Genomic DNA, 27,745 nt, shown 5'->3' with positions numbered 1-27,745 from the left:
ATACAATTTTAGAATCACAATCAATTTTAAAATTGACCATGGACAGAAATGACTCTTAGTTGAAACAAAGATGACAATCTAGGAATCTAACCTCACCTCAGATTTACCATGAACCACGTCAGGGGCCACAGACCCGCTACAACGGGATAGAAAATTGTGCCGTACATGTTGCAACAGGCTTGCCGTACTGAATAACTGTACAATGGGGGTCTATTGCCGTACATTGTCACACTTAGGGTTTTAGCGAAATATTTCTTGGCCATGGCGGGTGTAGTGATTTCGGGCGCCCCGGCAGCGCTGGAGGCGGCGGCGGCGGCAGCAGCGATCTCGCCGTTTTCGTGCACACTGGAGGTCCAGTACGCGAGCGAGGATTCGGCGCGGCTTGTGATGGCGGTGCTGGCCGTGGACGCGGAGCTTCAGCCCGACAAAGTGAAGCGAGCAATCTCGGCCAGAGGTGAGCGTCTGGTGGTCGCATTCTCCGCCACAGAGGCCAGATTCCTGAGAGCGTCGTTGAGTGCTTTCATGGATATTCTCACCCTGGCGACCAAAACTATAGAAGAATTTGGCGCTGTGCCTTGTCGCTAGTGCTGGAAGCCTTTCGCTCCTCCTTCCTGTGTCTGTGGAGGATATGTGGCCGGCCGGCCACTCCCAACACGTTTTCGTGTGGATTTCTTTCTCGACCAAACATACTTATATCTTCGAGCGCGCGTATGTTTCATTTCCTCCCTGCGTATTAGATAGAGCTATGGCAGGTGGCAGCGCTTCAAGATCTCTAGAGTTAACTCCTACATGGTCAGTAGCGATAGTGTGTACGTTGTTCGTTGTTATTTCGCTGCTAGGAGAGAGATCTCTACACCATCTCGGACAAGTAATTCTTCCCGATTTCGTAACGATCTATCGTTCTCTAACAATCTTATGTGACTTGGATTGGCAGTGGCTCTCCAGAACAAAGAGGAAACCACTCTATGCCGCACTGGAGAAGATCAAAGAAGGTTCGTTTGTTCAAGCACGCTCTGATGGCAACGACGAATGCTTGTTTCAGAGTTGATGCTGCTGGGATTCATCTCACTTCTTATCACCATAACCGCGTCTTACGTCTCAAAGATCTGCATCAAATCGTCCTTTTTTGATAAGCAACGCATGCCTTGTCACCTCCCATCCTCCTCCAAGAAAGAGGCTGATCACTTGCTCGTAAGCAATCGGCGGAGGGAACTCGCTTCACTAGAAAACTCTTGCACGGAGGTTTGTAAATTCATTCAATTGGCTTGGTCTTGTTTTCGTAAGATCCTGTTCTTTGTCTAGGGCCACGAACCATTTATCTCTTTCCTGGGCCTTGAACAACTACACAGGTTTCTATTCGTCATGGCTGTCACTCACATTTTATACTCATGTCTGACTATGCTCTTGGCTATTATGAAGGTTCGTCAATGTGAACCTCGTGATTTTACTGACGGTTTTAGTGTTTTATTAGGTCCATACTTGGATAAAATGGGAAGAAGAAGCTCACACTCATGTGGACAATCAGGAACAGCTAGCTGGTAAGACTAATGCTCGTATTCAGAAAAGAAATCAACTTCTTTAACTAAAACCTTGAAATTGCCAGAGTTAACTAAAACCTTGACTCTAAAGCGTCAATCAACATTTGCTGCTTACCATGCATCTTCCTTGTGGAGCAGGAACAGCCTCTTGCTTGGTGTGGTGAGTAGTCTCTGATCATGGAGCGAGCAGTTCTTGATAAGCTCCTGTCTTTGCAGCTCTGTTTCTTCCGTCAATTTGGCCAGTCGGTAACCAAATCGGACTATTTGGCCTTGCGTATGGGCTTTGTGACGGTAAGTTGATCACAAAGTCTCTAAGAAATAACACTGAGTTGTTGCAGAAGCATAAGACACGCCCGAGATATGATTTTCACAGCTACATGATTCGATCATTGGAGGATGAGTTCAAAGATATTGTTGGAATAAGGTATTTAGTTCTGTGCTTGGTACAATGCTAATGCCACACTCTTTTTTTTCTCTTTGCTCTTTGCAGCGTCATTTTCTGGACGTTTGTTGTCTGTTTTTTCCTTTTTGATGTTCATGGTCAGCAATTTTTCTATTTCCGCTTCTTGTTTGTAACATAATCTTGTTCAGGTGTCAACTTATTTTTCTGGATGTCACTTGTTCCCATCGTGGTATAATGTTTTTCTTTTCTTTTGTTTCTTTTTGGTTTTAATTTATCTCTTCTAAACTTTGCCATGTCAGATGGTTTTAGTGGTCGGAGCGAAACTCCAATATGTAATCGCTAAGTTGGCTTTGGAAGATTCTGGATTGTCTGGCCCACGGATAGCAGGTTTAAAACCTCGAGACACACTGTTTTGGTTCAACAAACCACGATTGATGCTACATCTGATCCATTTCATTCTCTTCCAGGTTTGGTTTGGCTTCTGCCGCTTGAATTGGCACCACAGTGACATCTCTTGCGTTTTTACAGGACGCTTTTGAATTGGCCACTTTTCTTTGGGTTTGGGTAAGTTATAATGAAATGCTGTAAGGAAGTTAAGTAATCCTGGAATGCATTTTTCAGTGGCAATTCGGCTGGGACTCTTGCTTGATGCAGAATAGGATCTTCTCGTATTCGCGAGTTGTCACCGGGTAAGTTTGAAAGTTTTGCGTGAATCAGGTAGAGGTAACATTGTCTGGTGATCAGGTTCTTGGTGCAAATACTATGCAGCTATAGCACGTTACCTCTCTATGCTCTTGTGACACAGGTAAGCAAAGTTTTAAATCTCACCGCATGTATACTGACGACAATGCTCGTGCATAGATGGGATCCAACTACAAGAGAGCAATATTTCAGGAACACATAGTGGACTCGATTCACAACTGGAAGAAGGCAGCAAAGAAGAGAAACAAAGATCACAGCAGCGTGATGGACGTGAGCACCATAGACCGCAGCGCGATTGCTTCTTTTGGACAGGAGCTACGAGCAGTGCCAGAAGTATCATCAGTAGAGAGCGAGCTACAAGTAACACAAAGGCCTGACAAGGTGGATATCGAATCTGGATATTCAAGATATCTGTTAACTTTTAATAAGTAATTTAAATATATTCTTTAACAGAAAAAGGAGGGCTTCATTTAGTTAGTCAAAAAGGGAAAACTTTGTACTAAAGCGTCGTGCTAATGAGCTCACCCTTAATTTTTATCGTCACAACGAAGTAAGAGAGATGACGCGATACTCAATCGATTACTCGACAAGGCTGGGGCGTGGTACCGGTGGAACGGTGAGAGAGGGGATAAATCTCGACACTATGGAGAAGGTCGCCATCAAAGAGATGGTAGAGCATCTAAATCTACACGAGGAAACGAAGCTGGTCTATGGTCTTCTGCAAGAATGTCAACATGGAAACATCGTCAAGCTTCTGGACGTGGGCTCGATTGGAGGTAAAACGTACATGGTGTTCGAGCACATGTTTGGGGATCTCTACAAGTTCAAGAAGAGATTGGGCATGCTTATGAAGAGAACCCTCAACAGGGAGGAGATCAAGACGATCATCGAGCAGATCCTTCAAGCCCTAGCCTACATGCACGAGCATGGCATCGTTCATCAGGACATCAAGACCGCCAACGTCCTGATCAACAAGGAGGGCACCAAGGTGAAGCTGTGCGACTTTGATCACGCGAGAAGGGTGACGACGCCCCCAAGAGACCCAGAAACGATTGGAACGCTGGCCTACAACGCGCCGGAGATCATCCTGGGCGACACCCAAGAGCTGGGAAGTGGCGTGGACGTGTGGGGCGCTGGAGTGATCCTCGCGGAGCTGGTTCTAGGGTACAACCCTTTCAGCGTTGTACGCGAGAGCCACGCCGCCAGAGAGCTTTACAGGGTGGTAGAGGAGATCAAGGAGAGGCTCCACAGGGAGATTGGCGACGAAGATATTCTTGAGCTGCTGGACAACATGCTGGTTTGGGAGCCGGAGGAGAGATGGAGTGCCGAGAGAGCCCTTTCTTCCAGTTTCTTTGAGGATGGGACTCGCCAAATGTGTGGAGATCCATACCAGCAATTGACTTGTAAAATGGCCACACAATGCGTCATATAAAAAGTTTCATAACAAAAACCATAAGCTATAATTATATCTGGAAGAACTTTAATAACGAATAAAATAGTTTACGTGCAAACGGACCTTATTGTTAAAGTTAAAGATCGACGGCGGCGGAGTTCACTGTTGTTGGAATGGAGATTCTTGGAGCATATCCACCATCTTTCGTTCTTATTAGTGTGTCACTTTGCAGCTCCCACCCATTCCATCAAAAAAAAATGCAGGTCTCTTTCCGGAAGCTCTTCAAGTATGCCGATGGCCTCGATTGCTTGCTCATGGCAACCGGAAGCTTGGCAGCCATCGCGCACGGCCTCGTTCTTCCGATCAACATGTACTACTTTGGCCGGATCGTCAATGCTCTCGCCACAAATCAGAGTGACAGGGATGCGGCGGGATCGGCTGTGTTGAAAGTAAGCACGAAAAGCAAAGCTCAGTGTTCTTCCGGGGAACTTTGAAAAGTAATGCTTAATTACCTGGCAGTTCGCGATCGCTATGTTTATCGTGGCGCTCAATTCTGGATGGGTCACTTGGCTAGGTGAGAGCTGACTGATTTCTCCTTGCTCCTTCTCTCTTGATCTTGTTGGCCCGAGCAGAAGTTTGGTGTTGGCTGTACACGGGGGAGCGACAGTCGAGCCGGATCCGAGTGAGATACCTGGAGTCACTGCTGCACCAAGAGGTTGCGTTCTTCGATACTGAAGCAAACACGGGAAGCATCGTTAATCACATAGCCAGTGATATACTTCTAGTTCAAGATGCGATGGGCGAGAAGGTACCTCAAGTTGTAGACAGACTCGCAGAATAAACGTGATGATGAAAACAGGTTGGTGGATTCATACACAACATGGCGACTTTCATCGGCGGAGTCGTAGTGGCGCTTTTCAATGGCTGGCAAATAGCACTCCTGGCGATTGCTACGGTACCACTGCTTGCCGGAACTGGGGCCGTGTACACCCGGTTGTACACCGCAATGTTTACACGGAGCCAGGCGTCGCATGCTCAAGCAAGCTCCATTGCCGAGCAGGTAAAAGGATTCGTCTCGCCGTGGTTCTTCTCACCGTTACATTGTTTCCTGCTAGACAGACAATATCACAGATCAGAACGGTCTACTCTTTCGTTCAAGAGTCTCGTGCTCTCACCTCCTTCTCTGATGCGCTACAAGCCGCTAGGAAAATCGGGGAAAGAGGCGGGTTGATCCGAGGGATGGGACTTGGACTTACGCTTGGAATTGTCAACTGTTCTTGGGCATTGGAGCTCTGGTGCGGTAGCATTCTCGTCTCCAAAGGACACATCGACGGAGGGAAGATTCTGACTGCGGTGTTTTGCATCGTCTTTGGTGGCATGTAAGCTGCAAGCACATCAGTCAGAGCAGATCATGAAGAACTTATGTTAAATTTTTACGTACCAGGGCCCTTGGACAGACAACTCCAGAGTTGCAGGTATTCTCGAGAGGCAGAGTAGCAGCTTACAACATCTTCAATATCATCGACCGTGCGTCAAAGATCGACAGCAGAAATATTGAGGGCGAGGTCCCTGAAAAGCTGGATGGATATATCGAGTTCGATGAAATCCACTTCCACTATCCAGCACGCCCGGACGTTACAATATTTCAAGGCTTGTCCCTTGAAGTACCCGCTGGAAGTTCTGTGGCGTTGGTCGGTGAAAGCGGCTCAGGGAAGAGCACAGTAATCTCTCTTCTTCAGCGATTCTACAATCCAATTTCAGGTACTTTTTTAAATCACCTCTTGAAGCTCTCTGAGAAAAAACGGAAAACACAAAATATCAGGAGAAATACGACTAGATGGAAGGAATATAGCGCACCTACAACTCAAATGGTTGAGAAAGAACATTGGCGTGGTAGCACAAGAACCCGTCCTGTTTGCCACCAGCATAAAAGAAAACATCAGACTTGGAAAGATAGATGCAACTGATGAAGAAATTGAAGCTGCTGCTACAGCATCAAATGCAATCGGATTTATCATGCAGCTGCCTGAACGTTTTGAGACTCAGGTAAGAGAGAAGCTAAATACCTGTTGATGTTCTCAAGAATCGTCGGCGGGAAACTAGGTGGGATATAGTACTGCGCAGCTCTCTGGTGGTCAAAAGCAACGAATTGCATTAGCGAGGATGATCGTTAAGAATCCTACCATTTTGCTGCTCGACGAAGCAACAAGTGCACTGGATATCGAATCGGAGCATAAGGTGAAGGACGCTCTTGACGCTGTCATGGTGAATCGCACGGCGATAACTGTTGCACACCGACTCTCCACGATTCAGAACGCCAAGAAAATTGCAGTTTTCTCAAAAGGCAAGGTGATTGAGCTTGGAACTCACGAGCAGCTTCTTCAAAAGGAAGGAGCATATGCTACACTGGTGCGTCTACAAGAAAGGAACAAGGACAACCATAAACAGTGAGTAATCACGAAAGTTTGTGCTCTGAAAATTCAGCTGCTTACTTGTGGTGAACAGGCCAGAGACGTATTTTCAACCTTCGAGCTTGTCTCCCTACAGACCTTCTCTAGACCGCACAGGCAACTCCCCGCTTCTTTCACAGGAACCAAAAAACCAACAGTCCGAAATTGAGCTGCGTCGCTGGAGTTCGCTGTGGCAACTTTGTAAGTTGGCAGGGAGAAACTGGCTTGAGTTATCAACGGGCAGTGTAGCAGCTCTGGTTACAGGCTGCATCAATCCGCTATTCGCTCTTTTCCTCATCGAGGTAGTCCAACTTTACTACCAGCCCGGGTCCATGCACAAAGTGAACAGATGGTGCGCAATTATCACTGCGCTGGGAGCTACTGCCATCTGCACGAACATTTTTCAGCATTATTTATATGCTAAGGCAGCGGAAAGCATCAGTCAAAAACTCGAAGAACATGCTTTTACAGGTAGGAGCAACACGCCACAAACATCGCTCACTCTCGACTTGTTGACAGCCATTTTGGAGAACGAAATAGAGTGGTTTGACAAGGAAGAAAATACAAGCAATGCACTCACGGCTCAACTTTCCTCGAATGCATCAAGCGTCCGAACAGCAATGAGTGACAGGGTGTGCTTGCTACTTCAATACACCACATCAATCTGCTTGGCTATGGCACTCGGGTTCAGAATAAAATGGGAAATGGCAATAATAACCATTGCTACGTTTCCGTTTTCAATGGTCGGCGGGTCAATGAAGGTATGCATGCTTTTCATCCCAGTGCACAATAGACATAACCACTCTTGCAGCAAGGATTCCTGCAAAAAGGCTTCGCAGGAGACCTGGAAAAGCTACATGCAAAAGCAAGCAACGTCGCTGGCGAAGCAGTCAGCAACATAAGAACTCTAGCATCATTCTGCGCTGAAGCCAAGATCCTCGGTGTGTTTCAGGACCAGTTGAGTCAGCCACTCAAGCAGAGCTTCATACGTGCTCAGAAAGGTGGCATCCTCTTCGGACTCTCGCAGTGTGGACTCCACCTTGCGAATGCAACCGGACTGTGGTACGTCTCGCTGCTAGTTAAAAAAGGACGCAGCAACTACGCGGACGCTCTCAAGGTCTTTCAGATACTGGCATGGACAGGCTACGTTCTCGCAGAGGCTCTCAATCTCTTCCCAGACATCACCAAGGCACTTCACTCAGTCGCTTGCTTACAGAAAATTACCAGAAGAAAGACACAAATGAGACCAGATGAACCACACAGCAGGAAGTCAGACGACATACTCGGAGAAGTCGAGTTCATCGAAGTCGACTTTAGCTATCCCAGCAGACCACTGGTACCAGTACTCTCAAAGTTTAATCTTCACATGAGAGCCGGAATGACTGTCGCGCTGGTAGGCTCGAGCGGATCAGGCAAGAGCTCAGTCATCCAGCTAGTGATGAGATTCTACGACCCAACCGCTGGACGCGTGCTTCTAGACGGCCACAACCTCAGGAACTACAACTTACGATGGCTCAGGAAGCACATAAGCCTCGTCAACCAGGAACCATCTCTCTTCTCGACAAGCATACGATCAAACATCACATACGGCAAAGACAATGCAACGGAAGAAGAGACAATCGCAGCAGCCAGGATCGCAAATGCTCACGGGTTTATCAGCAGCTTACCTCAAGGCTACGAAACGAGCGTTGGAGAGCGCGGCGTCCAGCTCTCGGGAGGGCAAAAGCAGAGAATCGCCATCGCCAGGGCCGTGATCAAGGATCCAGCAATTCTTATGCTGGACGAGGCGACGAGCGCGCTGGACTCGGAATCTGAGAGAGCCGTGCAGCAAGCTTTAGACGAGATCCTGGAGAGGAGGAATCGCACAACCCTAGTGATCGCTCACCGATTGTCCACCGTGCGGCATGCGCACGCCATCGCCGTGCTCCAGCAGGGCCGAATCGTGGAGCTGGGCAGCCACGACCACCTCATGGCGGATCCGCGCGGCGCCTACGCCCGGATGATCCAAGAGGGCTAAAGACAATGAAAATGGCGGGAAATCAAGGGAGCGTTTAAAAACAGCCGTTGGATCTGGGGATGGAATATACCGTTCTTCGGCCAAGTTTCCTTCGTATTTCTAAGACATCAGGGCTTCTTCTAGTAGCCTTTGTTTCCTTGAATGCGAGTTCTCATGTCCACCTGGTAGCAAAGACAAATTCCTCCATTGTGAGCTGTGAGCGATCGATTGCGTAAAATCTCGCAAATTCACCTGGCCGCGCTTGCATTTGGCGTAAGTTTCTCGCAAACCCACACAGGCAGGAGCGATCTTGGGAGGATGCTCCCCGGCGCAATCCCGCAACGATCGCTTCTCCTCCTAGAGCGATCAATCAATCAATCATTCACTGCGAATCGGCCCATAGAACCCTAACCTGGTAGCACACAGACTCGCCCAAGCACTTGACGAGCTCCCTGGCGAGCCCTTTGCACGACTTGGCCATCGCGCATAAACCCTAGCTGCTACGTGTCACGACTGTGGCCGCATATCGTCGCGGCTAGGATTGCAAGTAACAAATCCCTCCACGTTTTTTTTATTTTTTACCTCTACCTAGGCTCTTTTGCGCGTGTGTTCTTGCGGGGATGATCTTGGCGTTCGCTTTGCTGTTAGGTCTTCGCGGATGATCGCGGCGAGGTAGAATTTCGGCGAGGAGCTAGGCGCCGCGCTCCAATTCCAACGGGAAGATCGTCGCCCGAGCTGGAGGATTTGATGTTGGAGCGGCTGATTGCTGCTGGTACCTGGTAGGGCATGGGTTGTGTGATCTCGTCGAGGAAAGGTGCGTCTCGAGCTTGGCATGGAAATTTTCGCTGATTTCCTGGTTCCAATCAGGGCATGACAAGAAATTGAAGAAACCTAAGCCGTGGAAGCATCCGGAGGCCATCACCAGAGGCCAGCTCAAGAAAATGCGCGAAGAATTCTGGGACACTGCACCACATTATGGTGGCCAGCGAGGTAACTCTTTCTCCTCTCGGATGTTTGCTCTTCTTGTCCATCGTCTTCTAGATTTGTCCTCGAAGTTTTTCTGGATCCCTGTTTCGTAGCAGAGGATCAAGTAAAGCTTTCCTCTAGAGCTTAGCTGGTTCTTTCTTTTTTTCTCTCGCTCTCACTCACCTTGTCAATTGTGTGGAAACTTTCAGAGATCTGGGACGCTCTCAAGGCTGCTGCCGAGGCAGATCTGAGCTTGGCACAGACGATTGTGGACAGCGCTGGGATCATCGTCACCACGGACGATCTATCAACGTGCTACGACGAACGAGGTTCTAAAGTTTTTCCACTCGCTTCCTTCGAGGACAACTTAACGTTCTTTGTTTTCTCTTTTCTCATCCAAACCAGGTGCCAAGTATGATCTTCCAAAGATTGTTCTCAGCGAGCCTCTCAACATGGTCAAGGACGATTAAATCGATCAAGGATTGATTGAGCGGAAGAAAGAACAAAGCAAAACCACCGTGTAGAGTGAGTGAGTGAGAGTGAGTGCGTGAGTGTCGAGTCGAGCGGAGTGGAAAGAAAGCTCCATACCAGCAAAGATGGAGCCCAGATGGAGCACCAATTTATTCTAAAGACGAAAGCAAATTCGCCTATCTTAAGGGCTCCAGCTTTAGGGCTCAAATAGTAGGGTTTCTTCGAGAAAAAAACACACGAAAATGAGAGGAGCATGGGAATGTGGCCGGATCGATTCGGCGACGCCCGACGCACGGCGTCGCGCGGCGGCACTCGAGGTATGATGCCAGATCTCTCCTCTCCTCCCTCCTAGGAATCGGCCCTAGGGTTTGCTGCCAGCGGAGGAGCCCTAATCCCGGGCTTGAGAGAATCTTCCATCTCTCTCGACAAATCGACATGAAGCCCGATTAGAATGATGGGACGGGGTGCCGAGGGTGGTGTTTCCAGCAGCTTGTCTCATAGGAGCGATCAAACTGGGCCAAAGTTATCGCAGGGTCGGGGCATGGATATTTACTCACAGGCAGTCAAAGCTCTAGCGGTGAAGTCACCTTTTGCTGGTGACGAAGCTGGAAATGCTGGCGGTGCTGGAGCTGGTTTCAGTGGTCCGCTGGTAAAGCTTCCAAACGCCGGTGATCCAAAGCGGAAGAATCGAGCTCGGAAGACGCAGGCCGTGAGTAAGAAGCGAGAGTTTGGTGATCTCGACGATGGGAATCCTCGGATGTTCTGGGTCCAGATGGAGGATTACTTTCGAGAGGTGATTGCCGAGGATGTGAAGCTGCTCTTCCCTCGGACGAGCTTCGGGGTTATAGATTCGTCGGTAGCACAGGACTCTTGCTTCAACGTCCGGCCTCGCGGACGTAGGTACTTGGATATATGGGCCGAGGAGGATAGGAAGTTTAAGGTCGAGGGGAGCTCCGAGGAGAATAAGTCGGCTAGAGGTATCAAGCGCAAGCTTCTTACTGCCAGCCCCGTGAGCAAGAGAAGAAAGGCAACTCTCGTGACTCCGGACACCATAACGACGGTCATCTCGCCGGTTGATATCGAGGAGGAGGATCAGTGCCATGTTTGCAGCAGCGGGGACAGTGACGCATGGAATCAGATTATTTTCTGCGAGTCGTGCAACGTCGCCGTCCACCAGGAATGCTATGGTGTTCAAAGCATTCCCGACGGCCAGTGGTTGTGCTCGTGGTGTGCCTATCGTCAGAGAAGTGGTGGTGCTGTGGAAGCTGATGACCAAGGCTCTTTCAGCTGCGTTCTTTGCCCTTGCAAACGAGGTGCACTGAAGCCAGTAGCTGTGGAGGCCGACTCTTCTTCCAAGCAGACACGCTTTGCGCATCTCTTTTGCACGCAGTGGGTGCCCGAGACTTTCCTTCAGGACACGGTGGCCATGGAGCCAGTGAAAAATGTGGAAGGGGTTAGGGAGGAAAGGTGGCGGCTGGTTTGCATTGTGTGCAAGGAAAGGCACGGTGCCTGCATTCAGTGTAGCCACGGTAAGCGACATACGTTCTTCTCTCTTGTCGTCATTGAGTGTTATTTTGTGTTTCCAACAGGTTTGTGTGCAACGGCATTTCACCCTCTGTGTGCAAGGGATGCCAAGCTCTTGATGGAAGTTTCAAGTCGAGAAGATACCGACGAGGTAAGATTGCAATTTCTTGTTTTCTTTATTTCTATTAACATGCGATGTATAAGCAGGTCGATTTACGTGCCTATTGTCCCAAGCACTCGGCGATTCGAGTTGCAAAGCCAGTAGAGCCAGTAGCCTTGAAGGAAGGGTCTTCAGATGACAAAATTGTAAATGCTGTTGTCACTGGAAATACAGGAAAAGCTGGACAGAATAATCAAGCAGTTGACGCTGTTTTGAAAGGCAATGCTAGTGTAGAAGCTACCCAATCGCCAAGTAACGAAAGAAGTCCATCCAATCAGCCAGTTCAAGAGGAGCTGATTGCCAACGTAAAAAAGGTATGTTTTTTTTCTTTTAGATGTGACCATCAGCAATGCCTCGAGCAGGTGACACAAACTATCGGTATTTCGATGGAAACCATTGCCTCCGAAGTTGACGTTCCCCAGTCCACGCTGCTACTGTGGCTAGAGGTATTACACTAGCTTTCGCGAACACATTTCTTACGTGGTTTTATTGGCTTAGGGGAAGCTACATGAAGACGAAAGTAAAATAAACACCAGTATTTCTGCGTGGCTGTGCACTTATTCTTCACTTCTAAAGTGCAGTGTAAGTGGGAGTGACAGCGGACAATCTGTTTCCAAACTGAAGAAAAATGGCTACAGCGATGAATTAAGTCCGAGTCACGGCAACTCCCCTGAAAATACAGCAACGTTTTCAACTGGTCCTGTGAAAATAAACTGCCAGCTACTTCAAGTTGAGGAAGACTTTGGTTCGTTCGGCGACGAAGCGGTAAGATCGTTTAGTTCCATTTGAATTTGATGAATGATCTTTCTATACGTCAATGCAGGACGACAGACCATCTGTGGCTGAAAGTTTGCAAGGAGAGGAGATCCAAAAGCCAATGATGACAGTTATGCAAAACCAGAGTCGGCTCTTTGACAATGAGATGTCAAATGGGATTTTTGACAGTGATAGCCCTGGGTTGGAAGCTTCTAGTCCGCAAGATCATGAAGACTCAATCGAGTGAGTGTTTGGAGCTTCTGTATAGTAATTTATACTGATATTGTTGCTTCTCCAGCGCTGGGGGAACGGATCAGCAATTGTACGTAATTCCTGGGGTCATGAAAAGGCTGTTACACATGGAACCGAACTTATCAAATTCCCAGACACTAGACTGCTCATTTTCTGGTCAGGAGGAACTTGAGTGCAGTACCTCGGACAGAAATAGTCTGGATGAGCAGTGGCAGCAGTTGCGTAAAGCCAAGCATCTCGGTGTACTGGATTGGTGTCCACAGGACGAGGTGGAAGCAGAAATATTCCTTCTGCAAAACCAGCTGATCGATCGAGCACAATCAAATCGTGTCATGTCAGGTATGTCACATTGACCATAAGCTGAAACTTTCTCAACGCTTCTTTCTCTTGTTTTTTTACAGAGCGATTGATTTCTAGAATACTGTGCCAGCTATCCAAGGAGCGGCAAGCTGCGAGAAAACAACTGCAAGATCTGCTTTTTGTCAGTCAGTTTCTAGCTGATGTCAAGGAAGCTCGAAAACAAGGCAGGAAAGAGAAAAAAGATAGAGAAGCTCAGGCCGTATTGGCTGCTGCTACTGCTGCTGCTGCTGCATCGCCGAGGACAGGATATGTGAAACGGGATCTCGCGACGCACGATGACCCGTACTATCCTACTCAAGACGCGACGGCAGAGTATAAGCTCAACCATGGCAACCCGCATTCTCCCTATGTGCGTCCGTTCAAGCCGCCTGTACCGAAACCACCGAGGCTCAACGTTTCGTCGTCCTTTAGAGTGCAACCCGCTTTCTACAGGCATGAAGACCAGTACGCGTGCGACGTGTGCAGTAGCAACGAATCTCTACGGCTGAATAGGATCGTCCACTGCCACCGGTGCAACGTAAGCGTTTTCTCTTTTTGTTTTTCTCTGCAAACATATGTGGCAACTATGGTGTGTGTGCAGGTTGCAGTCCATCAAGATTGCTATGGTATTCACCCTTTCCCTACAGCTCCTTGGTATTGTCAGCCTTGTACCGAGCTCCAGTACCAGCCAGTGAAGCTAATGGAAGATGGCGATCGGATAGCACCGGGTGTTCAATGCGCTCTATGTCCTATTGCGTATGGTGCATTCAAGAAATCATCGGATGGACGTTGGGTGCATGTTTTTTGCGCTCTGGTAATGTCTCAACTTTCGTCTTCCGAGCATCGCTGTAATTGTGTTTCTTTCAGTGGGTGCCGAAGACAACTTTCGGACGAGAGCAATCGTGTCCAATTGGAGGACTGGTGAGTTTAATCTGCACTTTCCAGCTTTAGAGGGATCTAAAGCAGAATGTTTTTCAGGAGGCCGTCCCGAGTGAGCGGCTTAACTTAACGTGCACCATCTGCCAGCAACAACAAGGAGCATGTATCAAGGTTTGGAGTCTTTTTAACTCGAATATCGTTACGGACCTTTATGTTTTTTTACTACCAGTGCAACTTCGGTCACTGCTCCGGTGCTTTCCATCCTATGTGTGCACGAGACTCTGGGCTTTATATCAGCGCGAGAAATATCAATGGCAGAGCTCATTACCGAGCATTTTGTGAGCGTCACAGTCCTCAACAGAGAGCAAAGGTTTGCTTAGTCCACCTTTTTCAAACATATTTCACGCGCACTAATTGGTCAAAACTCTGTTCAGTCAGCTGATTTCGTCTCTCAGGCGGAGCTGAAGCAGTATGGTTCTCCGGACGAGATAAATGCACTGCGGCAGATTCGGGTATAAAAGCTTCTCCTGTTCTTCTCTCCCTTTTGCTGAAGGTGTTTCATAGGTTGAGTTTGAGCGGGTTCGGCTTATTTGCGAGCGCATCTGCAAGAGAGAGCGGATCAAGGTAGACCACTTCCGCGGTTGTTTCTTTTGATGCATTCTAAGCCTCGTTGTGTTCTTTCCAGCGGGAGCTGACACATTGTATTAAAGATTTGTACATTAATCAGCTTGTAGCTGTCGTGGGAGGACACTCGGTGGATCAAGCTGTGAATCATCAAAAACCAGGTGAAGGAAACGGGCCACTGTACAGCGATAGCCTTTTGGACGTGCCTTGGACTGCCGAGTCGAGGCTGACGGAACCTATCTGGCCGGCCGGAAGAAATAACAACACCAAAGAGTTGACATGGTCGACGACGAAAGCAGACGCAAACACCGGAATCCGGGATCAAAAGAAGCTCAGAAGATTCAACCGGGTAGCGTCTCTGTCTTTTCCTCTTTTGTGGTTCGTGACTGATTGTCACCTTGTTTGTGCAGCACTCGGAGCCTTTGGGTCGAGAGAAGATAATGACCCCCACTGAGGCCTCGATGCACAACAGGCTTTTGCCGAAAGGATTCGCTTACGTTCCCGTGGATGTGCTCGAGAAAGGGGTGATGAAGCGGCAACAGGAACAAGCTGCAGTGCAACCGCAGCAGCAGGAAAGCGATCAACAGCAGCAAAATCATCAACACCAAGATCATGATCAAGACGAGCATAAATTGGAAGGAAGAAAGAGTGAGAGTTGAGAGAGCGGATGACTAATTTTCCAAGGCTTAGTTTATCTGCTCTAGTGAGGAAAGGGACCAAGTTTGTGTACATTCGTTCTCCCCAAAGAGAAAGGCCAAAAAAAAAAAAAAGAAAGAACTTGTAAGATGGTCCCTCCACGTTTAAATTTGAATTTGGCGCTCTGGTTTTAGGGCTTATGGAAGAATGGCGAGCCCCTAAATATATATTATCCTATTTAAACTAGGGAATATAAAAAGTTTGTATTAGGGTTTGTCAGCGAGAGAATAGGGTTGAGCGATGCTCCTTCGATTCATCCTCGCGATCGCTCTTGTGATCGCAGTAGACGCACGGGCGTCGGGAAAGGCGGACTACGAGGTCTCGGCGAATCCATTCTGGCGATCCAGCGACGCAGTGAGCACTAGCGAGCTCGTCTCTAGGATCCACGAATTCCGAGATCGATACAGGCAGCTCCCGGAGGAGCACAAGCGGTGGGCGAGAGAGAGCTATGGCCCCGAGGCTCTGTCGCAGTACCTCTTCCAGGTAAACAAGATCGAGGGAGAGGGATTTGACACCTTTGAGGAGACGAGGGAAGCCATTCTTCGGGGCAAAGCTCTTGAGCTGGGAGATGTGATTCAATCCGATAGGAGGCTGGAAGCCGTGCGCTGCCTCGACCGAGCCTTGAGGATTTTCTTTCCGGATCACCAAGAGAATGGCACAGTGGTCGAGCTCCTCAGTGTTCCAAAGATCTTGGAAGCTCACCAGGAGCTCATGGCGAGCACAAAGCCCGAGTTTGCAGCACACTTGAGGCGAGAGATGCACGAAGTGGTGTTTACCAGGACGCTAGCGGGTGGAATTCACGTCTTTTTGTGGCCGACGCGAGTGGAAGCAGCGCTGGAAGAGCTGGTGGCGAGCTCCAACGAAGAACTCAAGGAGCTCATCGCCATCGACGAGGCGGAGTTCTCGGCCGAGAGCTTGGAGGCGATCCTCAAGTTTGGTGCCAGGGTCTTCTTCGAGTTTGAGAACGTCCATCCTTTCCTGGACGGGAATGGCCGGGTTGGGAGGATCGTTCTAGCAGCACTCCTTCGCAGCGTGATGCCGTTTCCCAATGTTCTCCTCGTGGAGAGAAGCGATGGCAATGCGGATGAACCTCCTTTCGTGGACAAGAGGGACTACTATGAATGTTTCGCGAGAGCTCAGGAGGAGCAAAAGTTTGAGATGGTTCGCAGCGATGGCGCTGGTGCCTCTCGGATTGTAGTGGCGGAGGAAAATGTTGCCAATGCCAGGATTTATCCTCCAGCGGATCTAGCTGCGCTGGTTATCGAGGGAGTCTACGTTGGATGGAAGAGATTTTTCGATGCTCTTGGCTCTCAAAGTTTTGCCACCTTCTAGCCTTGTAAAAACATGAAATTTTTAACTTTCGTTGAAATGATCAAAGCTCTACAAAGAACGAAAAGACTTAACTTTTTTGCAAAGTTTCCATAAGCACCCTTGCTGCCGAGTCTTTGGCCTTGTTGATCGTAGGCCTTGGCTGACCGATGCATTCTTGTTTCTCTCCTTGCTCGATACGAACCGATGCTGTGCATGTAAACATCTTTGCGTGGGCCGGCCCGGTTTCACTGTGTGTGCTGCAAAACGAAGATCGATAAAAAGATGGAGAAAACTAGAAACTTACTTGTAGTCTGGACATGGCCAACCTCTCTGAGAGCACAGCTCATGTAGCGCCTGTCTTGAGAATTCTCCACTCGCTTTTTCTTCTTGAGACGGTGTTAGAGGGGACGCGCTTTTGTCGAGCTTCGCTATTGCATTGATGGCCGCCAGCTTCTTCGCCATCTTTTTTTGGACGTTTGTACCACGGCCGAGAACTTTGTTTCCGACGAGAGCCCTGGCTAGGAACAGATCCCCGGACAAGGAGTAATCCCATTCCAGTTTTTTCAAGTGCTTGTCACAGAGCTCGTAGAGCTCGCGGACTGGATGGATTGGAACTGCTTCTGGTGTCACCAGCGGCTGTAGCAATGGCTCAAAAACCTGCGATTTCATGTTTAAGAGAAAGAAAGGAAAAAAGAAAAACAACAGACCTTCCAGACTTGATCCAAGTTTAAGCCACTGTCAATGTAGACTGCCCCAACGAGTGATTGGAAAACATCTCCTAACACCTTCGGTGCCTTGACAGCTCCAAAACCATACGAATAGATGGCATTCTCTTCCATATTAAGCGCATGTTTCGCATAAGTTTTTATCTGCGCTGCAAAGGAAACTACTCGTCCAAACAAAACTAAAGAAAAGAGATCAACAACTTACTTGAGAGTGGAAGTCATTCGATTCGTGCAAGATATGAGCATGGAGCTTGTGCTTGACCATTGCTCGAGCAAAACTCTCGCTGTTAAGAGCTGCACAGCGCAAGTCTGTCAAGCGCCCGGGATGTAAGTCCTTGTAGGAGAAGTATATGTGCCTTGTCAAGAGATGGTCCAGCACAGCATCACCTATAAACTCGAGACGCTCGTAAATAGGAACCATGGAAGCTTGCCGAGAAGAAGAGTGCGTGAGAGCCTGAGCGAGCAGATTTCTCGATCTAAAACTATACCCGAGTGTGTTTTCCAGCCCCTCAAAGTCGATCGAATTGAGAACCTCTGGAGAAACAACACTTCCAGCCCTGGCGATCTGGAGCTCGGCATCGCTAAAGCCTGTCTCGATACCAAGCCACTCCACTACGTGCCGAGCACCTTTGTCGCCATGGTGGACGTAGTAAGCTCCGATCAGTGCTTCCACCACGTTTGCCAGGACTTTACTTGAGAGCTCTTGGAGATCCGTGGGCTCTCTTCCAGGCACGAAAGGATTTATCCTCACGTAAGTCTCAAGTCCTTTCTCCAAGGCAAGGTAGTGAAGCGCCGAGTTTGAGATGATCTTTCCACGCGTGATCGTGAGCTCTCCTTCCGGAAAATCTGAGAACTTTAGATAGAGTCTGGTGCTCACGGCCCACTTGAGATACGCATCGCCGAGAAGTTCTATGCGCTCGTAGCAGTATGGCTCGTGACAATTAGCAGCGGTGAGAGCTTCCAAGATCTGCAAACAGAAGAATTCTATGAGACTGTAGAGAAAACAAGGAAAGAAATCAGACCTTTGAAGCGGGGATGTTGTAGTTTATTGCTTTCCTCAGCTGGATAGCCTGCATCATACGCTCCACCCGGTTCCTCAAATGTGGGAGCTTCTCAGTCCCTTTAGATACAAGCCCGGAAAAATTATGGATAAAACCAGCATCAAATTCTTCTTGCTCATCTAGCGAGAAATTCCAAAAATCACGCCATAAAAATCTAGCTCGCAGCTAAACCTGAGAAGAATATCAAGTTCTCACCACGAATTCTCTTCCAAGGCTGCTCCTGCTGCTGGCCCGACTTGTAGCAGCAGAAGAAAACCACAAAACTCACAACCAAATTCCACTTACTAGTCTCGAATGGCGCCGACGATGAGCATGCTCTGGCGCCGCGCCACCGGGAGCGCAGCGCTCGAATTCTCGGAGAAAATCTGTGCTGAAGCTCCAAAGCCTTGAAACAAGGCAGTGGATTCGCGAGGAGCATACCGCCCTCGTCATAAACCCTAGCGAATATCCTCCAAACGAAGATATTTTGAATTTGGGCGCCAAGAACACCCTCACCGGGCGTGGGGTTGGGCGAAGACCGAGCTTAGATCCATGGTCGACCGTGGATTTCTGGGCGCATCCAGGTGGTAGGGAGTTCCCGCTGCTGCTGCTCGCGATGATTCTACGTCATCGTCGAATTGGTCGGGATTGTGTGGTTTTGGCGATGATTCGAGGCCGACCGGCTCTTCTTCGAGATCCAGAGCCTCCTGGAGCTCGCGCGCCACCTCCGCCATCGTTGGTCGATTCACCCCATGCGGCTCCACGCAATACATTGCGATCTCGCCGACCTTCCACAGAGATTCCATCCGGGGAGCGTCGCCAAGCGCTGGATCCACGATGCTCTTTATGTCCCCCTTTTGGAGAGCCGCTCGAGCCTGGAAGAAGAAGAAGAGGAATCCATGAGCTCGATCGAAGAAGAACTACGCGAGAGATCGCACTGACCCACTGGACGATGTTGGATTCCGGCTCGAAGAGCTCGGGACTGAGAGGCTCTCTCGCGGAGATGGTCTCGAGGAGAACGATTCCAAAGCTATAGACATCGCTCTTCTCGGTGAGGCGTTGGTTCATGTAGTATCTGCGAAGAGAGGATCGAGCTTTAGAGACAGAAGTAGAAGAAGAGAGAAGAGCTCTTACTCGGGATCCAAGTATCCCACTGTTCCTTTGACAGTGGTGGAGACGAGGCTCGACCCTTCCGAGGTCATTTTGGAGAGGCCAAAGTCGGCAACTTTGCCAGTTTTCTTGTCACTGATGAGAATGTTGCTGCTCTTGACATCTCGGTGGATGATGCTCGGATTGCATCCAGTGTGGAGATAATCTAGGCCTGGATAGAAGAAGAAGAAGAAGAAGATAAAAAAAGTTCTTTTTGGACAACTTCCAGACCTTTTGCTGCGTCCAAAAGAACTTTGAGCCTCGAAGTCCAGTCCAGGACGAGTCGATCTTCTTCTTTACCTGGCAAAGAACAATAAAATCTTAGCACTTGTGCTTTGCTCGATCTCGAGAATCACATACCGTAGAGGCAATCTCTCAGCGTTCCTATGTGCATGAACTCGTACACGAGGATTCGTTCTCTTCCTTCTTGGCAAAATCCCAAGAACGAAACCAAGTTACGGTGGTGAATGCGAGACAAGAGAGTTACCTGAAAGAGCCAAGTTCATTGAAAGGTCCAAGAGGAAGAAGAAAGAACTTACTTCGTTGGAGAATTCTCTGGCTCCTTGGTGCGACGTCGCTGATAACACTTTGATCGCAACTTCTCTGCCGTTCTTGAGCCTTCCATAGTAGACAGTTCCAAAACCACCGGAGCCAATCTTGTTGCCAAAGTTGTTTGATGCTTCTTTCATCTCTTGGAACGAGTAGCGATACGCATCGCTTGGTTGCTCCTGGACGAAGCTCCCACTGTCGGATCCGTGAGACTGGTGTGTGGAGATCATGGACGTGAAAGAGTCCGCTGCTAGAGAGTTTTTCCTTCGTTAGAGACGAAATGCAAGAAACCAGAGAACGAAACTTTCAGGACTTACGCTGGTCCGCAGTAGTTTTTGATGGAGTGCTTCCCTTATATGATCTCGGCTTCTTTCTCAAGAACAGGAAGTATATTGCTGTTGCTGCTGCCGCGCAGAGAAGTATCCCTCCTATCAATCCACCAACAATTCCTCCGATAACTCTCGATCGTGAGTTATTGTTCGAGCAATCCCTGGTACACAGGTTTGGATTTCCAGAGTACTGGAAATCCAAGCCACGCCTGTTTAGAAGGTCCTCGGGTATACTTCCAGTTAAAAGGTTGTTCTGGATGTATCTAGCAACAGGAGAAATGAATGGAGTCTATAAAATATTGGATTGACAAGAGCTACTTACAGTAGTTGGAGTGTTTGTATATTTTGGAGAGATTCCGGAAAGTCTCCGCTAAGACGATTGCTTTCGAGATGCCTGGAACTTAGACGCTCAAATACCTTCCTAGGACAATTCACTAAACTTACAGTTGTCTCAAGACAGAGAGTCGACTCATATCGGGTATAGAACCTGACAAGGAATTGTTTCGGAGATCTCTGCGGGAAGAGAAGAAACGTAAGACGTGAGATGAGAAACAAAACTGGACGAAGATCTTACAATATGTTTAAGCCTGTCATTTGAGAAACACCAGCAGGGATTGTACCATTCAAGTTACTGTTTGGAAGTATTCTGTTCAGCACAAAAACAAGCTTCGAACTTGAACAAAACAATGGTAAACATTTTCAAAGCTTACATTCCATTAACTCTCGGAATTCCATCGTTGCTGCAAGTTATCCAGTTCCACATCACGGGAAGACATGGATCTCCCGTCCCAGAGAGTCCAAACTGCTGAATGAATTGGCCGAGGGAATTCACTGCAAAAAAAGGATCATATGAAATGAAAGCGTAGAAAATGAAGAACTTGAGTACCATCGTCCAAGTTTGTGGGAGATTGCCTGTTTACAATCCTCAGCACCTCCATGGCGTTGAGTATAGGACCCAAGTTTGCCTCCGCCGTTCTCTGGAAAGCAAAGTTTATGATTCCAGGCAAAGAGATGTTGTCATATCCAGGTTCGTAGGCTTGAAACGCACCGATGTCATTCCGGAGGTTCACAACTTGGTTTCGAAAGAACGTATCGTTGGGCAGGATGAAGGTGAAAGCTCGAACGTCCCTGGCTCTCAACTCTTGGATCTCCGCAAAGTAAGTTCTTCCGAAAGCAAACGCCGGGAACTCTGGGATCAAGTAGCGATACGTCAAGCTTCCATTGGATCCCACCACTGCGGTTTGCATGACACGCTCGGGAGGCCTCTCGGCAGCCGTATCCACTCCTACCGTCGAAGTTGTGTTCACTCGGATCGTCCCGGGAGCTTCCGCGGCGAGATTGTTTGGCCTGGTAAGATCCGACTGCCATCTTCGATCGACTATATCATCCGGATACCTGAAAGTTTTGCTGCAAAGTTGTAGAAAGGAAAAACTCTGGTGATTTTTCTTACCTCACGTCGTCGGTTGTGAGAGCTCCAAAGTTGATGCGAACGATATGTTGGAGGTGAGCTCGACCTTCGTATGGAGCCGAGTACATGGATCCAATCAGTTGTCTAAGCTCGAGAGTAGAGATAAATGGAACTCCAGTTCCTCCACTCACAAGACAAGCTTCCAGCGTCGATCCGGGGGAGAGAAACAGCATCTCCACGAAAACTTCACGGTTGATATCTTCCACCCTCACTTCGGCCCAGCGCGTAACGTTGAGATATATGGTAAACTCGGGAGCAGTGTTTCGGCCATCGTAGTTTCCATAGAGAAAAGTTGCTCGGATGAGATAGCGCTGGCTGGCATTCACAGGAAGCGAGTAGCAGCTCTTGCGATCGGGTCCAGGAAAAGATCGAAGCTGCCTGTATGGATTCCGGACGGAAGAGTTTGATACCTGTTGGATGACGCTGTTACTTGCTCCACTCGAGAGGAAGAAAGCGTCTGGCTGCCACCGAATTCCGGTGGCTGGATCCGTATAGCTTGCATTCGCTCCACAATCCAAGCTCAAAAATCCTGCCAAAAGGATAAAAGAGTTCCTTGCTTTAGCAGGGAAGAACTTCAAGGTAGGGGAAGAGATTTTCTTCTCACTCACCTGGTTGAGCTGAAACTTCGAGGCTAGTTTGATGGATCACGAGCGAGACGAGCGAGAAAAAGAGGAGGAGAGAGATTCGATCCATGGTGGCGATCACCCACAAGCCCAATCCATAGAAAACTACGAACCTGGACACGCATACTTTGCCACTTGGGTCGTCTCAAATGGCGGCCGCATTCTAGGAAGATCTCTCGAGCACGAGGAGGGCGACTTCTTCCTTCAATCAGGGCTACTACAGCAATACGAGTTCCTTTACTAATTCTTTTGCTTTTCTGGTCTTCCGTTTGGTGGGTTTCCTGGCTGGAAAATCCAACCGAGATTCCAAAAGAAATCGCTGATCTGACTTCTTTCTTAATCCATGCCACTACGCTTGTCAGGCACTTTGTTCTTGAAACTCAAGCCAGATCTCAAACGAGCTCGGCTTCACAGGGTCTGGAAAGTCAGTCGCACGTCCTTCGAGCATTTGCACCACGGTTTTCATGCTGGGCCGATTGATCTCCTCGTCTTGCACGCACCAGATAGCAGTTCTGGCAGCCCGGCGTAGCTCTTCTTCATCCCACTCGTCGAGACGATCATCTGGCAACTTCGCGAACTCACCGTTACAAACTTGCTCAGCAGCCCAGAGGGGATAGAAGAAGATCTGGTCGTTTCGGAAGTCGATGTTCCTGCGGCCGCTGATGATCTCGAGCAGCGTCATACCGTAGCTGTAGACGTCGGCTTTGGGGGTGATGGGCATGTTTGACAGCCACTCTGGTGCAAGGTAGCCGCGGGTTCCTCTCATGCTCGTCACAACTCGGCTAAACTCTCGTCCCAGAAGCTTGGCCAGGCCAAAGTCGGCGATTTTGGGTTTCATCTCGGCGTCCAGGAGGATGTTCTCTGGCTTGATATCGCAGTGGATGATCCGGTGTCGACAATCCTCGTGAAGGTATGCCAGTCCCTTGGCCGTCCCGAGAGCAATCCCGAACCTTTGGCTCCAGCTGAGCACGACAGAGTTTTCAGCATCTCGGTTGAAGAGGGTCCTGTCCAGCGATCCTCTCTCGACGAACTCGTACACCAGAAGCCTCTGGAGCCTTCCCTCGGCACAGAATCCTCGAAGCCGGACGAGGTCGATGTGTTGAACGGTGCCAAGGGTGCTCACCTCCGCTCGAAACTGCTTGTCATCGAACTTGATCAGTCTTTTGACAGCCACGGCCTGGCCTTGGATGCTCCCTTTAAAAACTTCTCCAAAGCCGCCACTCCCGAGACGCTTCTTGAAACCATCGGTTGCTGCATGGAGCTGCTTGAACGTGAAATTGGCGAGCTCGCCTTCAACAAAGTTATAGATGGACCTTTGATCGCTCTTACTGCTGCCACTGCTGGAGCTCACTCTCTTGGCCTTGCGTCTTCTCCTGGCGATCACAAACGCCGCTAGTCCTGCCAGCAGCAACAGCACGATGCCAGCTCCGACTCCGATGGCAACTCCCGAGTTCTTGGAAGAACTTCTCCGTGCTTGGCTCGAGAGAGCGGTGCAGCCTTCGGCCCAGTCCTCGGTTCTCCAGTTAGTGTCGTTGCTCGGGCTCGATCCGGTGGGACAACTACAGGGTGGATTCAAGCTGCTCGAGCAAACCGAGTTTGATCCGCAGAGAGAAGTCACGTCGCAGATGTTAGCCGGGACGGCCCAGGGGGTGTACCAGTTTCCGTTTCCATCCAGCTGCTTCACCTCGATCCTTCCATCGTGCCCGAGGCGAAAGATGGAGTGCTGGAAGCTCTTCTCGAACCAAGTGAAGGATGGAGGATTGGTGGCGTTGAAGATGAACGTGTAGAGATAGTTGTCGGTCATCTGCGGTACCAGCGAGAAGATCTTGCCGTTCCAAGCACCGGACGTCCAGTACTCCCGCGACGTATCATTCGTGGTGGAGATGACGAACTCGTTAGAGGTTCTCATGGTCATGACGAATCGCCCACTAGCCGGAGAGACGCTCGACTTCCAGGCCGTGAGGTTGGCTCCCAGGAACATCTTCATCCTTGGGACCCAGGCATCCGCCGGGTGATCGAAGCTCTGCCAGGGATACGTCGCGTTATCGTCTCTAGGATCGAAGGCGTTGTCAGTGAGGACGAAGTTGCCCGAATCTAGGAGCACCGCTTGGGTGATTCCCGAGTTGCTGGAGCTGGGAGCGCCAGACCATATGATACTTCCCCTATCGATGATTTGGAGCTCCCCTTTGCTAGTGAGGAGGAGCGAGGCGTTGGAAGTCACCGGAGTGTCGCGGTTTGCAATCCAGATGGGGATGAATTCCATGATTTCTCTGGTTGTGGTGTTGAAGGAGATGCCTAAGTAGAGATCACTGCTGTTGCCTCCGGTTGGGGAGAAAAACTCGAGCTTCACTCTGCCATTTGCCGAAATGAGAGATTCAGTGGTGAGCAGGGACGATCCCAGAGGCATTCGATCGTATGCGAGCGCGAGCGGGAGGAGAGAGAGGAAGAGGAATTGGAGCAGCGCCATGATCTTTGCCGTGACCATGACGACGATTTGAGAGGCCATTATATCGTCGTGTGCTGACCCAAGGTCGTGGTGTCCACGTCATTAATCTGGTCAAGTCAAAGTTAGCTGGTCATTTTTCTGATTTCCCTCATAAAATTGAGTTTGCTGAGCAATTCATCTCTTCTCCAGCTCTCCTCCAACAACCCAAGGATGTTTTTGTCCCCAGTCTCCCTGTGGAGCCCTGTCTTGCTCAAGATACTCTCACTGAGATATGTGTGTGTTTCTTTCTGTTGTAATATTACAAGTTTTTTTTCCTCCAATAGTGACACAAGAACTCATATTACTGCTGCTCTTTTGGCAGATGCCATTTGAAGGCTCTTACTTCATTGTGACTTGCTTGAGCGTCTCTTGGAGGCCATGATGGAGGCTGTGGCGAAAAGCGTCCTGAAAAGGAACTGTATATCCAGCCATGCCAAAGTATTTCCCATTTGGAAGACGCAAAATCACCGAATCTGGACTGGTTCAAGCAGACAATGTATAATGCAATGTCCAGTCGTGCTTGGGCTGCCATCCCGATGACTTGTCCTCAAAAGATATCCATTTCTCCACCACTCCAAGATTCATGAACTCCCCAACACTGGGCCTGTGGGATTTCTCATTCGTTGTAGCCTGTAGAGCAAAGAAATGCAGCTTGCCCTGTGAATCCCTGGAAGCAACAGCCCTGTCATAGCATGCAAGTTCCACACCAACGGAAGGAAGAAAATTCCATCCACGACCTTGTTCCGAAGGTCGCCAATCCAAGCTGCATACTTGGGAGGAGAAAAAAAGGGTTCGATTCTGATGTTGCCTTAAACATCCTACAACCATATACCACCGTGGTCCGCCAACCCTTGGGATTCTTCAGCAGATAATCGTAATATGGAACCCATGCACCACCCTTGAAATTGTCTCGCTCGCCTACCTCGATGTGCAACCTCCTGTGATACGGACTGCAGTAGTCTCTCACGCGCTCCTGGCTGTCAAGTAGCACGTATCTCCTGTCGGCTTCCATCATCTGGTTCAAGTCATTGATTCCACTCCGAGTGGAAATAAAAGTTGATTTCTACGGCGACAACCATCCGCTCTTCCTCTCCACTACCCAAAAGCTTTCCGGAGGAAGTTTCCAGAGAATTTAGAGAGCCTTGAATGTTTCAGAGACCGTGACTACTCGGATGTGATTGTGCAGCTGTTTATGTTTCCAAGGTCTTTGTCAAGCATTGCCAATGACTGTGCAAAGGTGGTGCGTTGGAAGGGTTTGGAAAAGAGTCACAGACGCTGCGAAGGACAGGCTTACCAGAAGAGGTCTACAAACACAGAAGTTGATGGCAGGATATAGGCATTAGAATAAAGTTATCATCATATAAACATAAATGTGTATTGTCAATCATTTCCGCTCTCGAGCCTAGGACGATCTCGGACATATACAAAGTAGACCAGCGTTCCAATAGTTTTTGGGTATTTTTGCAGCGTCTTGATCTTCTAAATCGCATTCTTCATTCATGTCCTGTTGGGTGGTCGTCTCTATCTTGCCCCAGAGGTGTCTGTCATTCAACCGGCATTCATCACGGTTGCTATGAAAACCTTTCCATAGTTTCCATGAGTTTGTTTTCTCCTCTCACTCGCGCAAGAGAGGCGATCCTTCCAAACCGGCTGGAGGAAGCGGCGGCGATGGTGGATTCCATACCTGTGAGGCCGACTGGATTGACATGGACGACGGTGCTAGCCGCGGGCTGCCAGTGGAAGAACTTGAGAGTGGCAAAGCTAGCATTTGGGTCCCTGGTGGTTTCTCATGGCTAACTTGCTTGGGAATGTGGGACGCTCCAGTAAATCGATCACGCAGTGTTAGTGTGTTCCAGTCCCGGTTGAATGCCATAATTCGGCTCATAACTTGGAAGTATTCCATGCCTTTCTCGACGAGCCCCGCGTATCCACAGCTCGATATCACTGATAGAAACATGATATCGTCGGGCTATGAGAGCAGCATCCGTAAGTTCGAGCCTCTGCGGAGATTCTCTCGATCAGGATCATCCGTTCCAGGAGCTCCAGTGCCATCTCGCTCTCGCCACTCTCTCGGAGTTGCAAGTTGCACGGCCATCTTATCGAGAGGAGGCTCGTCGTCACGTAGATGTCGTCCCTCGTCTTAGCGCCAAATGAGTGGATCGCCATGCCAGTCTCCAAAGCCGCGATCTTCACAGCTTTCTTATCAAATTCGCTGCTCTGTTCCTCCACTGTCATGCTGCTGCACGCCTTGAAAGCAGCGATGAAAGTCCGACCGTTTGGCTTGAATCCTTCGCAAACCATCGCCGAGAAAGAGCTCCACTGCTCTTCGTCCCTGTCTGTTCTGCGTGTATCCCAGCGATGTCGCTATTTTTTCTTCGCAGCGTGAGAATGAAGAGAAAAGCCTCTCTCCAAACACCTGATCTTCACAGCCTTTCCATCACCACCGAGTTTCTTCTTCTCTTCCCTGGCGGAGATCTGACTTTACCATCTGGAATCCGCGCAAACGTTTCTCTCCGCCACCATCGAAAAGCTCCAACCTAGCCTCGCCATCTCCACGGCATGGCCTAGGATCAGCGACGATATCTGGATTCTCCATCCGGAAGACGACTCCACCGCGTCCACAAGTAGCGGACGATTCGGATATTCTAGGCAAGTTTAAAAGATTCACGTTCAAAGATCTCGAGAGAATTGAAAGCCATGACTAAGGAAGAACATATCGATTATGCGGCCCGCTGGAGGATCAAGGCTGCAAGCTCCTCTTCTCCAATACCATCCCTTGGAATTGATTGCTCGCGCAGCCATCCACGATCGTGTATCCTGAGAGGAAAAGGAGCCCAATCCTTGAGGATGATCGACACTACCACCTCGCCAACGCGAGCGTTTCCATCGACAAAGGGCCGCAGGCTCGTCAAGCACT

The 27,745-nt window shown here is 49.2% G+C and overlaps 9 protein-coding genes across 11 annotated transcripts; 5 read left to right on the top strand and 4 right to left on the bottom strand.

Moving 5' to 3' along the window:
• The first annotated feature begins 243 nt into the window (after positions 1-243).
• On the top strand, positions 244-700 carry LOC9652010. The gene has a single exon (XM_002965944.2). It carries the CDS (start codon positions 262-264, stop codon positions 583-585), a length of 324 nt encoding a protein of 107 aa, XP_002965990.2. The 5' UTR covers positions 244-261; the 3' UTR covers positions 586-700.
• LOC9652009 (MLO-like protein 11) lies at positions 608-3,101 on the top strand. The gene is made up of 15 exons (XM_002965943.2): positions 608-868; positions 935-992; positions 1,043-1,242; positions 1,303-1,419; positions 1,472-1,538; positions 1,604-1,698; positions 1,755-1,829; positions 1,877-1,962; positions 2,029-2,078; positions 2,130-2,170; positions 2,241-2,408; positions 2,470-2,505; positions 2,563-2,630; positions 2,686-2,746; positions 2,803-3,101. The coding sequence occupies exons 1-15, from the start codon at positions 629-631 to the stop codon at positions 3,073-3,075; spliced, it is 1,635 nt and encodes a 544-aa protein (XP_002965989.2). The 5' UTR covers positions 608-628; the 3' UTR covers positions 3,076-3,101.
• Positions 3,102-5,275: 2,174 nt separating this feature from the next.
• On the top strand, positions 5,276-8,511 carry LOC9636054 (ABC transporter B family member 19). Its single transcript, XM_024670756.1, has 6 exons — positions 5,276-5,331; positions 5,481-5,797; positions 5,859-6,082; positions 6,140-6,483; positions 6,542-7,118; positions 7,298-8,511. The coding sequence occupies exons 1-6, from the start codon at positions 5,276-5,278 to the stop codon at positions 8,501-8,503; spliced, it is 2,724 nt and encodes a 907-aa protein (XP_024526524.1). The 3' UTR covers positions 8,504-8,511.
• A 50-nt stretch (positions 8,512-8,561) lies between these two features.
• On the bottom strand, positions 8,562-9,030 carry LOC112344798 (mitochondrial protein pet191 homolog). The gene is made up of 3 exons (XM_024670140.1): positions 8,895-9,030; positions 8,735-8,839; positions 8,562-8,664 (listed from the first exon to the last, which is right to left on the bottom strand). The coding sequence occupies exons 1-3, from the start codon at positions 8,961-8,963 to the stop codon at positions 8,623-8,625; spliced, it is 216 nt and encodes a 71-aa protein (XP_024525908.1). The 5' UTR covers positions 8,964-9,030; the 3' UTR covers positions 8,562-8,622.
• Positions 9,031-9,084: 54 nt separating this feature from the next.
• Positions 9,085-10,098, top strand: LOC9636053 (ubiquitin domain-containing protein 1). Its single transcript, XM_024670139.1, has 4 exons — positions 9,085-9,296; positions 9,350-9,472; positions 9,658-9,777; positions 9,854-10,098. Exons 1-4 carry the CDS (start codon positions 9,269-9,271, stop codon positions 9,916-9,918), a joined length of 336 nt encoding a protein of 111 aa, XP_024525907.1. The 5' UTR covers positions 9,085-9,268; the 3' UTR covers positions 9,919-10,098.
• A 94-nt stretch (positions 10,099-10,192) lies between these two features.
• On the top strand, positions 10,193-15,244 carry LOC9636052. Of its 2 annotated transcripts, none has more exons than XM_002965939.2 (16): positions 10,193-11,448; positions 11,509-11,594; positions 11,651-11,917; positions 11,966-12,049; positions 12,102-12,368; positions 12,427-12,602; positions 12,658-12,950; positions 13,013-13,488; positions 13,552-13,764; positions 13,818-13,871; positions 13,929-14,000; positions 14,059-14,199; positions 14,285-14,341; positions 14,394-14,453; positions 14,515-14,802; positions 14,864-15,244. In XM_002965939.2, exons 1-16 carry the CDS (start codon positions 10,371-10,373, stop codon positions 15,110-15,112), a joined length of 3,861 nt encoding a protein of 1,286 aa, XP_002965985.2. In that variant the 5' UTR covers positions 10,193-10,370; the 3' UTR covers positions 15,113-15,244. The 2 variants fall into 2 exon arrangements, with proteins under 2 accessions (XP_002965985.2, XP_024525896.1); XM_024670128.1 differs by having other exon boundaries at positions 14,264-14,341.
• A 1,244-nt stretch (positions 15,245-16,488) lies between these two features.
• Positions 16,489-18,767, bottom strand: LOC9634918 (endoribonuclease Dicer homolog 1). The gene is made up of 6 exons (XM_002965595.2): positions 18,442-18,767; positions 18,208-18,365; positions 17,391-18,152; positions 17,168-17,329; positions 16,765-17,117; positions 16,489-16,717 (listed from the first exon to the last, which is right to left on the bottom strand). Exons 1-6 carry the CDS (start codon positions 18,662-18,664, stop codon positions 16,549-16,551), a joined length of 1,827 nt encoding a protein of 608 aa, XP_002965641.2. The 5' UTR covers positions 18,665-18,767; the 3' UTR covers positions 16,489-16,548.
• LOC112344796 (probable LRR receptor-like serine/threonine-protein kinase At1g67720) lies at positions 18,621-22,676 on the bottom strand. Of its 2 annotated transcripts, none has more exons than XM_024670131.1 (14): positions 22,329-22,676; positions 21,703-22,249; positions 21,139-21,647; positions 20,963-21,083; positions 20,827-20,898; positions 20,697-20,765; positions 20,575-20,646; positions 20,241-20,515; positions 19,914-20,173; positions 19,735-19,861; positions 19,606-19,674; positions 19,360-19,546; positions 19,168-19,300; positions 18,621-19,100 (listed from the first exon to the last, which is right to left on the bottom strand). In XM_024670131.1, exons 1-14 carry the CDS (start codon positions 22,411-22,413, stop codon positions 18,738-18,740), a joined length of 2,889 nt encoding a protein of 962 aa, XP_024525899.1. In that variant the 5' UTR covers positions 22,414-22,676; the 3' UTR covers positions 18,621-18,737. The 2 variants fall into 2 exon arrangements, with proteins under 2 accessions (XP_024525899.1, XP_024525900.1); XM_024670132.1 differs by having other exon boundaries at positions 19,914-20,170.
• A 7-nt stretch (positions 22,677-22,683) lies between these two features.
• On the bottom strand, positions 22,684-24,945 carry LOC112344989 (G-type lectin S-receptor-like serine/threonine-protein kinase SD2-2). Its single transcript, XM_024670755.1, has one exon. The coding sequence runs from the start codon at positions 24,847-24,849 to the stop codon at positions 22,702-22,704; it is 2,148 nt and encodes a 715-aa protein (XP_024526523.1). The 5' UTR covers positions 24,850-24,945; the 3' UTR covers positions 22,684-22,701.
• Positions 24,946-27,745: the final 2,800 nt, after the last annotated feature.

This window comes from Selaginella moellendorffii, unplaced genomic scaffold, assembly GCF_000143415.4.
Source record: "Selaginella moellendorffii unplaced genomic scaffold, v1.0 SELMOscaffold_6, whole genome shotgun sequence".
In the NCBI taxonomy this organism is placed as follows: Eukaryota; Viridiplantae; Streptophyta; class Lycopodiopsida; order Selaginellales; family Selaginellaceae; genus Selaginella; species Selaginella moellendorffii.
The sequence above is the reverse complement of the archived record's forward strand: the minus strand, read 5'-3'. Positions and strand labels throughout refer to the sequence as shown.